General features: G+C 42.1%; 1 protein-coding gene across 1 annotated transcript in view; it reads left to right on the top strand.

Moving 5' to 3' along the window:
• Nucleotides 1-413: 413 nt before the first annotated feature.
• Slc25a43 (solute carrier family 25 member 43) overlaps nucleotides 414-13,364 on the top strand; it is a 44,848-nt gene continuing 31,897 nt past the window's right edge. The window contains exons 1-3 of the mRNA XM_026409075.1: nucleotides 414-728; nucleotides 7,564-7,805; nucleotides 10,677-10,849. Coding sequence (XP_026264860.1) covers nucleotides 454-728; nucleotides 7,564-7,805; nucleotides 10,677-10,849 — 690 coding nt within the window. The 5' untranslated portion in view covers nucleotides 414-453. The remainder of the gene's footprint in view (nucleotides 729-7,563; nucleotides 7,806-10,676; nucleotides 10,850-13,364) is intronic.

Here is a 13,364-nt window from a genome sequence, read left to right as displayed (position 1 = left end):
GCGTAATGTTCTGGGCTTTTTATTGGGGCAGGGAAAAAAAAAAAAGATTGGAGAGAAAAGGAGAAAGAGGAAACAGCAGGGGGAAGAAGAGGTCTAGGTGGCAAAGGGGCAAACCTGAAGAGGGGCAGAGGAATCTCTGAACACTTAGGAAACAAAAAATTCTAGCTGGCTAGGCCTTGAGAAAATAGACTGTTCTCAACTGAAAACCGAGTCATGACAACTGTAGAGCCCCCATGCCATTCAACCAGGAGGCCTCACCCCGGGTCAGCTGGCCCTCGACCCCACCCCTAGCCCCAAGGCAGGCTCAGGCGTGGACGGTGTTTCAGTTCCTCCCACGGGTCCGGGTCCGCCCCACGCCGGGCGGGGCCTGGCCCGCCCCCTTTGCTGGTGGCCCACGAACCCCAGGCCCGAGCCACGCGGTCTCCCGGGCCAGGCCGGGCCGGGCCGGGCTCGATGGCTACGTGGAGGCGGGACAGCCGGCTGACCGGCAGTCAGCGGCTACTGTGCGCGGGGCTGGCGGGGACGCTCAGTCTCAGCCTCACAGCGCCCCTGGAGCTCGCCACCGTGCTGGCCCAGGTCGGCGTCACACGAGGCCACGCCCGGGGACCATGGGCCATAGGGCGCTGGGTGTGGCGGGCCGAGGGGCCCCGAGCCCTGTGGAAGGGGAATGGGGTGACATGCCTGCGCCTCTTCCCCTACAGCGCTGTGCAGCTCGCCGCCTACCGCAAGTAAGAGCTGGGTCGGCGCGGGCGGGGCAGGGAGGCCGGGACTGGGCCCGGGTGCCGTGCGGCGGCTCACCGCCACCTTACTGTCTGAGGTCGGGCCCTATAGTGGGGCCTGACCCCTTCCACATCACATGGGGACTCTCGGAGCAGTTAGGCCACAAGGCCACACCTGGAGCCCCAAAGCCCAGTCCCTAAGTTGTTCACTTCCAGGGATTCCTGCCCTGGAAGATGCAGTTTTGTGGCACGCAGCCCAGGCCCTGGGAGTTTTCCCCGGGTGAAAGGAGTGAGGAGGTGGAATGGAGATTTGGGGTAAAGGAATGAGTTCTCCAAAGATGACTCCTGACCGTTCCCATCAATTCAACAACTTGGAAATTTTTGCTTTGGCTGGCTTAGGAGAGAGACCCTCTTGAAGGTGTGTGTGTGTAAGTGGGTCTGTGTGGCCAATGCCCAAGAAAAAAGGTCTCAGTTGAGTGGGAGGGACTGGTTCCTCACCTCACAAAAGCCAAAGATTCCTGCCCACTCTCATCCCCAGCCCTAAACCCAGATTAATGCAAGCTTGACTTTAGACCCCAATGAAGGCTGCAGCTTCCCTGCCCCTAAGCTGTGAAGGGTCCCCTGGGCCTAATGCTTCACCTCACCCCTTTGCCCACTGGCCTTGTTCTTTGGGCTTTTGCACCTTCTCCTGCATCCATAGCTACTCCTTAGGAAAAAATCTAGATATGCACATGTGGAACGAGCCCAAAAGCTTCCTCGGGGCTTAGAGATATTTGTCTTGAAACTGGAGAAGCAGCCTAAAAGAAAACTAGAAGCAATGGCATTCTAGGAAAGGGAGCAGTTTCTGTATTTGGAAGGATACTCCTTGTGTTCTTATTCAGTGGGCACTGGCCTTGTCTCTGAATTAGACAAACAGCACATAGCCCAGAGTCTTTATTTGTTTGTGATTTTTTGTTTGTTTGCAGCACTGGGGTTCAAACCCAGAGCCTCATGCATGCTAGGCAAGCCCCTACCACTGAGCTACAACTCCAGTCTCAAAAGCTGGTGAGCCTTGACCTCATAGTTTAGCCTTGGTGGCTAACAGTCAAAGGATTATTGCCTTGATGCTGTCACTTGGAAGGCTCACCTGACATGTCAAACAAAATCTTTCTCACAGAGTCCTCTCAGCTGGCATTCATTTTATTTCTGTCTGGGAGGAGCATTCCCTTCTCCTTCTCTGAGGAGAGGATCATGGGTAGGATTGTGTGGCATTTCTGTCAAGGCTGTATTCCCTCCACAGCCCCCCTTGCCCTCAGCAACATCTGCCTGCAGTCTGTAAATAATCTCTTCTAGGTTTTAATAATTGAATTTCTCCTCACCTCACCCTTTCTCCACAAAGTGATATGGAAATCTTCCTTTTGGGATAGAAATGTGTACCACAGAACTGGAAGCAGAATTTCAAAAGGCAGGTTCAAGTATTGTGGCTTTTCTGCTAATCACGGTGTGTGTGTGTGTGTGTGTGTGTGTGTGTGTGTGTGTGTGATTACATTTCTACAACTCCTGTCTCCTGCCCTGTAAGGTCTTTAGACAGGAAGAATTATGTCCATTTGACAGATGTAGAATTGGGCTCAGACTGGTATACTACATCGGTGACAGAGTGCTACCACGGGGCTCTCTGACTCCATTTCTCATACTCTTTCTACTACATCTTGCCGCCTCACTCTCCCTTCCCCACCCCTCTCTCCAAATTTATTTGACATTAATTTAGTTAGGGTACATGAAGTACTCACTGTGTGCATAATGCTGGGAACAATGCAAGGATGGGAGGGGATGATCTCTCTGCCTCCAAGAGTTTACAGAGTAATATAAGAATAAGACTAGTAGACTAGTAGGTGCATCTCTAACCATAACATATGAAGTAGCATATGATTGTTGAGGATAAAGTGCTATAGAAATGTGCACTTTGGATAAGGGAAGAAACAAAGAAGGCATAAAGACTTCACAGAGGAGGAAAAAAGATTTGAGTTTGGCCTTGAGGTAAAGATCAGGAGAAAGAACTGCAGGTAATGTCAGCAAAGGCCAGAGGCGGGAAGGCATGCAGCATGACTGGAAATGCAGCAGGAAAGGCAGGTTGGGATATGATCTTGGAGGATCAGATTAAGGAATTTAGATTCAACTTGGTATGCAAGGTTAGCTGTGGGAAAATTTTGCAGGGTGGGGGAGGCAGTGTTGTGATTAAAGCAGTTCATGTAGAATGATTGTCATATGGTAGCATGGTAGGATGACTAGAAAGGAGGAAGGTTAGGGTGGCAGGACCAGTTAGGAACCTGTTGCTCTAGTCCACATGGCAACTGAGGGCACCTGAAATAGGCTAGTGACTGTAGAAGAGAACAATGCATGGGAGAACAGAGGGTTACATGAGCTAGATTTGCTAATATCTTTCTTCCTGCAGGATTATTTTCTTTCTGGAAGCTAAAAAGAAGTATTTCAATAAATGGCAAGGCATAGCCAGAAAGCAAAGTGGTTGATTAATCACAATGTCATCCTTCCTACCTAAAGATGATATTCATGATTCATCATTATACTGACTCATTTCTGCTCTTTTCCTGACGACAAATTTGTAAAACAGGTGGATGGGATAATGTCACTGCTTCTGCTCGTGAGTTTGAACAAAGCATAAACATTTGGCATGTTCAGGGAAACAGAGTGCTTAAGCCACTTGTCTGCAAACACAATGACACAGCTGGAACTTAAAACTAGGTCCTCTGGCTCCTGAAGCCACTCCAGGGCTCTGTCCACCATTTCACAGCAGAAATATCTGCTTACTCAAATTAAAGATCAAAAGCATCCACTTGATAGTGTCTATCAGTAGGTAGGTTCCTGTCATAAACCAATGACAAAATGGATGGCTTACAAATACATCAAATAGAAGAACCTCTCTCAACTTTATTTTTCTATCTAAACTTTGGTTTGGGTCCCTGCAGCTCTGAAATTGTTTAGAACCAATGCCATTTCCTTGTTGAACAACTGCTCCATAAGCATGTGTTTGGCTACATTTGCTGCTAGCCTGTGTTAGGTTGAAGTGTTAGCCATTCTAACCACACGTATCCAAGGTGTGTGTAATGTCTGTGCTGGCTGAAAGGAAGGGGTTACTGCAGTTCACTAGCTTATCCAGACTCCCGGGGAAAAGCTTCTGTGTATGTATGTATGTGTGGGGGTGGGAGGAAGAACAGAAATGGGAACCCCAGCATTCCCAGCCAATCAGACAAGCATTTAAGATGTAGGGACCAGGATAACATCATTGGTGGCCAATCAGGGTTGCTTGTCTTGATTTAGCAATTCTAATGAGAGATTGGTGTTCTTTGTCCCTGTGTCAGATGATAGGAGTCTGAGAAGAAAGGGTTACCTTTGGTTCTTCTTTTTAATTTTGTATATTTAATAATAGTAAGACCCTACTTGGGGCTGGGGTTGTGGCTCAGTGGTAGAGCACTTGCCTAGCATGTGTGAGGCCCTGGGTTCGAGTCTCAGTACCTCATATAAATAAAATAAAGGTCCATTTACAACTAAAATAAATATATAAAAAATAGTAAGACCCTACTTTATAAAATAGACTGATATAAGATAAGGTTCTACTTCTAGTTCAAGTCATCGAGAGGACCAAGGGCCTGTTTCCCACTGGTTGTTCCATTAGTCATTTCCTTATCAGGCTTGTTCAGCTCTCATATATGATCTATGCTGAGAGCTAGCACAGTGTCTGGCACATTATGGATATTCAACAAATGTGTAATTAATCAGTGTCCTAGACGTGGCCAAGTGGAATGGGGAATAAGGGTGGGACAATGAGAATGAATGATGTTTCTTTTGGCTATTCATACTCCACCTTCTAGGTTGTTCCAGCTGCTGCCAACATCCAGTCAAGCATTTCCACTTCCTCTATCTTCCCTACCCCTCTAACTTGACAGCAGTGCCAAGGGAGAGGGGAGAGAGGAATGAGGAAGGATATATAGACAGTAAGAATGAGGCAAATAGTATATTGGTGAATGCCAGCTTTAGTTACATGCATTATTAAAAAGTAGTTGGTTAACTCACTGGGTGCACTGGCACACACCTGTAATCCCAGCTACTTGGGAGGCTGAGGCAGGAGGATTGAACATTTGAGGCCAACCTGGGCAACTTTTGAGACCCTGTGTCAAAAAGGGCTGGGGATGGATGTAACTTAGTGATAAAGCACTCCTGCATTTGATTTCAGTACTCCCCCTCCAAAAAAATAGTTGGTTTACTCAAAGGATTGTTTCAATTGACAGTTAAGGCAGGTTAACAAAATGAAGATTTTCCTACAGCTCAGAAGAGATGTGTTTAATCAATGAATGTTTTCTAGGAGCAGAGGTGCTAGCCTAGAACCTTTTAAGATGGTTTCACTTGAACAGTCACTCATCATGCACAGGGCCCGGGCCTGCTGACAGCTGAAGGAGCAAGAAATAACCTCTTCGCTAGAGGTTTGAAAGCCAAAGTACTGGGGATGCTCTCATTTTAAATAAATAAATAAAACACTTATGTTAGCCTAGCTATGTTCACTTATATTTCAAACCTTCACTATCTCCCTCCCTATTTCCACTATCTGGCAGAAATTATTATTTTTTTCTGACTTCAAGCCCTTTAGTATTTTGTTCTCATCAGCAAAGAGTAAAATACCTTTGCTTCCTGGCCAGGGAGTGGATGAAAAGTCCCCTTGTAATGATTTCTGCCAGGATAGGCCCTTGTGACTGGGGATGCCCTGCTTAGAAGAATTGTAACAGAGATGCTTTATGTTTTGCCTTTGGAAAACTCCACCCAAATACATTTTAACTAAATTGTAAAACTGCAGAAAGATAAAAAGAATAGTCTACCAAACACTCAAACTGAATGGCCTCAAGTGATCCTCCCACTTCAGCCCCCTGAGTGGCTACAGGTATGGGTCACTGCATTGGGCAGCCACATTTCTTTTTCAGATACAAAAAGATATAACAGAAAAGGCTGAATTTTTCATTCTCATTTCCAGTCCCATTGCTTCTCCTCTTTCCCAGAGGTTTATTTTCATACTTCTTCATATATATTTATTCATGAATAGTATAAGGCATTGCTGTAAGGGTTTCTAAATTAAATAGATGGTTATCATACACTATATATCACTGCAGCTTGCTTTTTTTCATTGAACATTATGCTTTTATGATTTATCTATATTGACAATAGTTCCAAGCGCATTCATCTTAATGGTTATTTAATATCTATGGTATGACAGTGCCACAATTTATCCATCTCCTTACCCATGGAAGTTTAGTTTGCATGAGCTTTTCATATTTATAAATACTACTGTAGTATGTCTTCATACCTATACTTGCAAGGGTTTCTCTAGAATGTACACTTACAAATGGAATTAATGGAATAAAGATAGATGTTTCTCCAGTTTCGATAGATACTGCAAAGTGGCCCAATTTCTATTTCTCCCAGCAATGGGTGAGACTTATTTCCAAATTTGAAAGCCAAGTCCCACCATCATTTCACATTATCAGACTTTTTTGACCTTTGCTAATCTTCTTGGTGATAAATGGTATCTTGCCATTGTTTTATTTGTCATTTTTCTGGTAACTACTGAGACAGAGCATCTTCTTTTATAATTATTGTTAAAAGGAAAATTCCTTAGATCAATTAAAGTCAGTAGAGCTTATTTGAACAAAACAAATACAAAATTCACATATCAAACAGCTCCCAGAATCAAGCAGGCTTGGCAAACTCCAAACAATAGTGTGGTCAGACACTATTTATAGTACAGTAGAATGAATGCCTAGAAAACAACTTAATTAGCTACAGCCTAGTCAATCAACTAATCAGTTGGTTACAGCTTAAGGCTAATTATTTATAGCCTAATAAGTTAACTAACTGGCTATAGGACCTTCTGCAATGAAAGCTCAGTTACTATGGTTAAACTCTGTATCAGGTCTGTTAGGCCCAGTATAGGTGCTCAATCCAAATCCATGACCTCCTACAAAACTTTAACATTACTAAAACTATATTTTCAAAATTCAATTTCTGGGATGCTGAAAGTCATCATTTCAAGAAATTCTATTCCTTTTAAGTTTTAACAGGACTGAAAGAGTGCATTCCAATTTAGTATTTGCCAAGTACTTCTGTGCGTTTATACCTCACAGGCAAGCTAGACTTGACAGATATGCAGATAAAAGGGGAAACTGCAGCAGGGCAGGGTGGTGTACACCTGTAATCACAGTGGCTCAAGAAGCTGAGACAGGAGGATTGAGAGTTCAAAGTCAGCCTCAGCAACTTAGCTAGGTGCTAAGCATCTCAATGAGACCCTGTCTCTAAATAAAATTTAAAATAGGGCTGGAGATGTGGCTCAGTGGTTGAGTGCCCCTGAGTTCAATCCTTGGTACTCCCCCCCAAAAAAGCAGAGGAGGGAAACTGCTTGAAATGAAGTGGGAAGAATTTATGGTAGAAATAAATAAAAGGGTTAGGTATCTTTTCTTTATTGCTAACTAGCATTATAAAAATATAGGATTTAAGGGGAAGGGAAGGGGCATGGTGGAATGAAATGGATATCATTACCCTAAGTACATGTATGAAGACACAAATAGTGTGAAAATACTTTATATACAGCCAGAGATACGAAAAATTGTGCTCTATATGTGTAATATGAATTGTAATACATTCTGCTGTCATATGTAACAAATTAGAATAGAAAATATAGGATTTAAATACATTATTCATCAATTCTAATAGTAGAAATTACCACTTTATAAAGCACTTATTTCGAAAAGTAGTGTAAACACAATCCATATCTGATTCTTTTGGGATTTTCCCTATTTTCTCCCAGGTTTGTTGGGCTGTTCACAGATGACTCAGGCCATATTTCCCAGCAGAGCTCCATTGTAGCTGGGAGTCTCGCAGGCATAGTCTCCACCATTGTGACATATCCTACAGACCTCATCAAAACCCGGTTGATTGTGCAGAACATGCTGGAACCGACTTACAAGGGAATCTTCCATGCTTTTTCTACTATTTATCAACAGGAAGGGTTCCTGGCCCTTTATCGAGGGGTTTCCCTCACTGTTTTAGGTAAGCTGGAACATTTCACCTTGTTCAAGAAAAGACTATGTTCTCTGGCATATGTGAATGCTTTACATATCTTTATAACCAGTGAAATCAGTTTCACCAAGGTCAAGTTCATATGAATTCAATCCATATAAAGCCAATTACTTTATTCTGTTCCATAACCATATACCCCATTCCTAAACTTTGGCCAGTCACATTCCATGGAAGAGAGGAGCACAGAATACAAGTGGTTCAGCTATACTGGTAGAAAAGCAGACCTCAACATTGCTGCTGGGCAGCATGATCTTTTCAAATGCATTTGTTTCACCACCTGCCCTTTTTAAAAGCCTTCCTTGGCCTCTTCTGAGCTAAGGAGGAAAACTCAAACTCCTTATGGCATTTCAAATCCTTCAGACCTGCCCCTGCCAATCTATCCACCTTATCCCATCTGGTGCCATGCCTCCACCTGCACTCATGTGCAACCATACAGGACTTGTGTTTCCCAGAAATACTATTCCTTCATACAGGCCATTCCCTCTGCCTGAACTGCCTTTCCACTCTCTTTATGCCTAATGAACTCCTACCCATTCCTCCAGACCAAGTTTAAAAGATCTCTCTTCTGTCGAGTCCTTCCTTATTCTCCCAGTCAAACCGAATCCTTTCAATCCTTGTGTACCTAAAGCATCTTGTATAGGCCCCTATTATGATGCATATCAGGGACCATACCCTTATTAGTTTTTCTGGGATCTTTTTTTTATTTTTTATTTTTAGTTGTAGATGGACACAATACCTTTATTTTATTTGTTTTTATTTTTTTTTTTTTTTTAGAGTGAAAGAGGGGGGAGAGAGAGAGAGAGAGAGAGAGAATTTTTAATATTTATTTTTTTTTAGTTCTCGGCGGACACAACATCTTTGTTGGTATGTGGTGCTGAGGATCGAACCCGGGCAGCACGCATGCCAGGCGAGCGCGCTACCGCTTGAGCCACATCCCCAGCCCTGTTTTTATTTTTATGTGGCACCAGGGATCGAACTCAGTGCCTCACACATGCTAGGCAAGTGCTCTACCACTGAGCCACAACCCTGGCCCTTTCTGGGATATTTTGCCCTCGATGATAACTATCTCCAGGAATTGGCCTGCACCCTTGTATTCCCAGCACCTGGCATAGGGCCCAGCACATACCATGAACTCTCCAAATTTTTCTGAATAAAGGTAAAAGGGAGGTTGGTGATTCATTTTTAATATGTTCATTAAATAGGGGCTGGGGAAGTGGCTCAAGCGGCAGCGCGCTCGCCTGGCATGCGTGTGGCCCGGGTTCAATCCTCAGCACCACATACAGACAAAGATGTTGTGTCCGCCAAATACTAAAAAAAAATAAACATTAAAATTCTCTCTCTCTCTCCCTCTTTCTTTAAAAAAAAAATATGTTCATTAAATAAATATTACCTGGTCTAAAGATAAGCAATCCCACTTGTGTTATCTCCTCTTTTAAATCTCATTTTGTGGGAGAAATTTAGTCCCTCTGTAAGCCAAAGATGTCGCCCAGTTTCTGGAAGTTTGTAAGAGGGCCACCTACTGTGTTAGTGGCTCACCATCTTAGTTACTAGAAAGGTGAGGATGCCTCACAAGGTAGCGTGCCCACTGGGCCCTGATAAAACTGTGTCATTCTCAAAAGCAAGGTCAGATATCCTCTCCAAATACAGTTTTCACAAAATACTTTCTTAGCTAGAGACCAGTCCCTTCTAAGCTCCAAAATGTAATTAAGTGCTGCCCACTAACTTTCCTTTTATGGGAGTGATTTTTTCCCAACATTTTATTTGAGACTTCCAGAAAAGTTAGAAGACTTATAAACACCATATATCTACCATTTAGATGGTACACTTATCATTTTGCCAGGGTGGAGGTGGGAGTTCATTGTTTTTGTTTTGTTTTGGGGGGGGGTTGTTTTTGTTTGCAGTACTGGGTATTCAGCCCAAGGCCACTCTGACACTGAGCTATGCCCCCAGTCCTTTTTATTTTTAATTTTAAGACAGGGTCTCACTAAGTTGCCCAGGTTGGCCTCAAACTTTTGTTCCTCCTGCCCTGGCCTCCCAAATAGATGGGATGACAGGTGTGTGCCATCATACCCAGCTCACTTAACATTCTTGCTTTATCACATATCTATCCATCCTAATTGTCAGCTCATCTTTTTTTAAATATTTTTATTTTATTTCTATGTGGTCCTGAGGATCGAACCCAGTGCCTCACGCATGCTAGGCGAGCGTTCTATCTCTGAGCCACAACCCCATCCCTTATCTTTTTATTGACAATTTCAATGTAACTTTTGAACACCAGTGCACTTGATCCTTCATCCCTGAACACTGCAAATGTATATCATTAACTCAAGTTCAATATTTACATTTCTATTTATGTTGAATTTATATATAGTAAAGTGCACACAAACCTTCACCTATAATGAACTATTTGATGCATTTTGATGAATGATACAACCCCTATCAAAATATAGAAGTCAGCTGGGCATGGTGGCACATGCCTGTAATCTAAGCAGCTCAGAAGACTGAGGCAGGAGGATTGCAAGTCCAAAGCCAGGCTTAGCAACTTAGCAAGGTCCTAAGCAACTCAGTGAGACCCTGTCTCTAAATAAAATATAAAAAGGTCTGGGGATGTGGCTCAGTCTTTAAGTGCCCCTGGGTTCAATCCCTGGTACAAAAATTGTGTGTGTGTCTGTGTGTCTGTGTGTGTGCGCGCGCGTATGCGTGTATATTAAAAGCATATATATATGGTTTTAACAGACTGTTCAATCCATATAGAGCTAATTACTTTATTCTGTTCCATAACCATATACCCCACTCCTAAACTTTGTTTTCTCCAGACAGCAGCCTCTTGTTGCTTTGCAGGTGCTCTTCCATTCTCCGTGGGCTCCCTTCTTGTTTACATGAACCTGGAGAAAATCTGGAACAGACCCCGAGACCAGTTCTCTCTGCTGCAGAACTTTACCACTGTCTGTCTGGCTGCTGCTGTGACCCAGACCCTCTCCTTTCCCTTTGACACCGTGAAGAGAAAGATGCAGGTGAGACGATGCCTTGAAGTGTTTGTGGATGGATAACAAAAACAGCAAAGAATACCAGCCCCAAGTAATGCCAGGCTTCCGAGGAGCTCATGACTGCTTGTGCAAATACTATGCAAACCCCAACTCTGTGGCATTTCTGCTGCTAACCTCAGGGCTGTTTGGCCTGAGCCCAAGCTGCCACCTGATACCTACTCTGTTCTCAGTCTTTTATGAAGCTTCCAAATAAGGCCCCTTTCAGTCCTCTCCTCCTGGATACATCATTGTGGTTCTCCTTCCTCCAAGATTCACATAGTAGTATAGGTGCTTCATCAGTGCACCTTGCCTCAGTGAATTGACTGCCTAGGACAAATAAGCCAACAATTCTAGCCAGCAAGGATCCACTAGTCCCTGACGCCCTCACTGAGGACTAACTGCAGGACTAATGGATAAAATAGGCCACATCTTAGTGGGATTGACCATGCATTGTCCTAATTGTTACCTGGGGAAACTTGCATTTTTTTCTATAGACCATAGAGGCAAGCCTAGTAGCAGAGCTTTCAAACTGAATAATTGGTTTATCCTAGAATGAGCCAGTTTTGATCAAAGAAAAATCAGACTGGTGCAAATAAGGCTGGGGAAGTATAGCCACATGTGCATAATAGGAGCAGGCTCCTAATCCAAGCACGATTGAGGCTTTGCATATTCCTTTAATCTAGATCTCTCCCTTAAAATTACACCTCCATTGGCTTGCTTGTCTCCCTTCTTTACCTCTTCTGGACAATTCCTGATTTATATAATTGATATATTCCTGAAGAGCTGTATAAAAATGAATTTGGGGTCAGTTGAATGCAATTTTTTTTCTTGTTACTGGGAATTGAACCCAGGGGTGCTTTACCTCTGAGCTACATCCTTAGCCCTTTTTATTTTTATTTTATTTTGAGACAGAGCTAATTACTTTATTCTGTTCCATAACCATATACCCCACTGCTAAGTTTCAGAGGTTGGCCTCTAACTTGCAATCCTCCTCCAGAATTGCTGGAATTATAGGCATGAGCCACTGCACTCAACTTGCAATTTTAAATTATTAGTCTCAGTCATTCATTTTTCCATGTGACTGACTTGTCCGCCTGCTTGCTCAGTGCCCCTCCCCACTTCCTGCTTCTACTTTGTAGTATTCTCTGCTGATCTGGGCCATTGCTTACCTCAGCACTAAAAAGCCTGAAGGTACTTATCTATCAAAGCTGCCTTTGGACAAACACACATGATCACACTCATTTCTGCCACTTCAGTCTATGACACTTCTCATCTGTCTGGGTTATGTTTCTTTCCTGTCCCTGACCAGATAAATAATAGTCACATTGTTATAACTGTAGTGTGGGTGCAAATTGAGAGGCTGCTTAGTGCATACTTATTTATTAATAGCATTGTTTCTAATTTTAAAAGTTATATACACATACTTAAAATGGTTAACATGGTTAATTTTATGCTATATATGTTTGGCCACAAAAAAAGTAATGCATATAGGATATAGGGAATTGGAGGAATATATAAAAGTACAAAAAAACCACAATAAATTATCCATAGGTGGGCATGGTGGCATACCTGTAGTTCCCAGCTACTTGGGAGGCTGAAGCAGAAGAATCAGTTGAGCTCACAGATGTGAGAGAAGCTGGAGCAACATAATGAGATCTGATCTCAAAATAAATAAATAAAAATAGAAATTACCCATCCCATCACTCCATGGATTATAATGATGAAGAGTTTTTCTCTTATGTATATGTATGTATGTATAAATATAAGTGTATATGTAAATATATGTAAGGTTATTTCTTTTTATAGAATTGTGTCCTGATGGTAAATAAAAATGAATTTCCTGCTTTTTTCACTTATTATATAATGGGCTTTGCTCCAGGCTGTTAAGTATTTAATTATCGTATAATATTCCACCAAATTGATGTGCCAGAAAATATTTAATAGTTTATCATTTTTTAAGAGTAATTTTTTCAAATTCTAAAGTATAATAACATTGCAGTGAAAACCCTTATGTTTTTTTCAGACCTGTGATAGTACTCTTAGGATATATTCCTAGAAATTAATGAACAAGACACAAGATATAAATTATTCTAAGGCTCTTAATGAAATTTACTCTGCAGAAACTTGTAAGTTTACACTTATACCAGCAGTAAGGGAAAGTGATTCATCTTCTAAATTCTCAACCTATATTATTGTTACTTTTTAAATCATGTAGCTAAAAAATGGTATCTTATTGTTTCTAAGTAAGGTTGCACATTTTCCATATATCATTTGGCCCTTTGTATTTCTTTATAAATTTTCTCTTTGTGTCCTTTGCCTATTTTTCTAGGACACACAGATTTTTCTATTGATTGATAGAAATATTTATATATTAAAGGTATTAACCTTTTGTCACACAGTGCACATATTTTCCCAGTTTTACATTTGGCTTCTAATTCTATTTATGGGTTTCTGAGTTTTTTTTTCTTAGTTTTAGGTAGACACACTATCTTTATTTTATTTT

The sequence above is a fragment of the Urocitellus parryii genome, chromosome X, assembly GCF_045843805.1.
Source record: "Urocitellus parryii isolate mUroPar1 chromosome X, mUroPar1.hap1, whole genome shotgun sequence".
Classification (NCBI taxonomy): Eukaryota; Metazoa; Chordata; class Mammalia; order Rodentia; family Sciuridae; genus Urocitellus; species Urocitellus parryii.
This window is presented reverse-complemented; position numbering and strand designations above follow the sequence as displayed.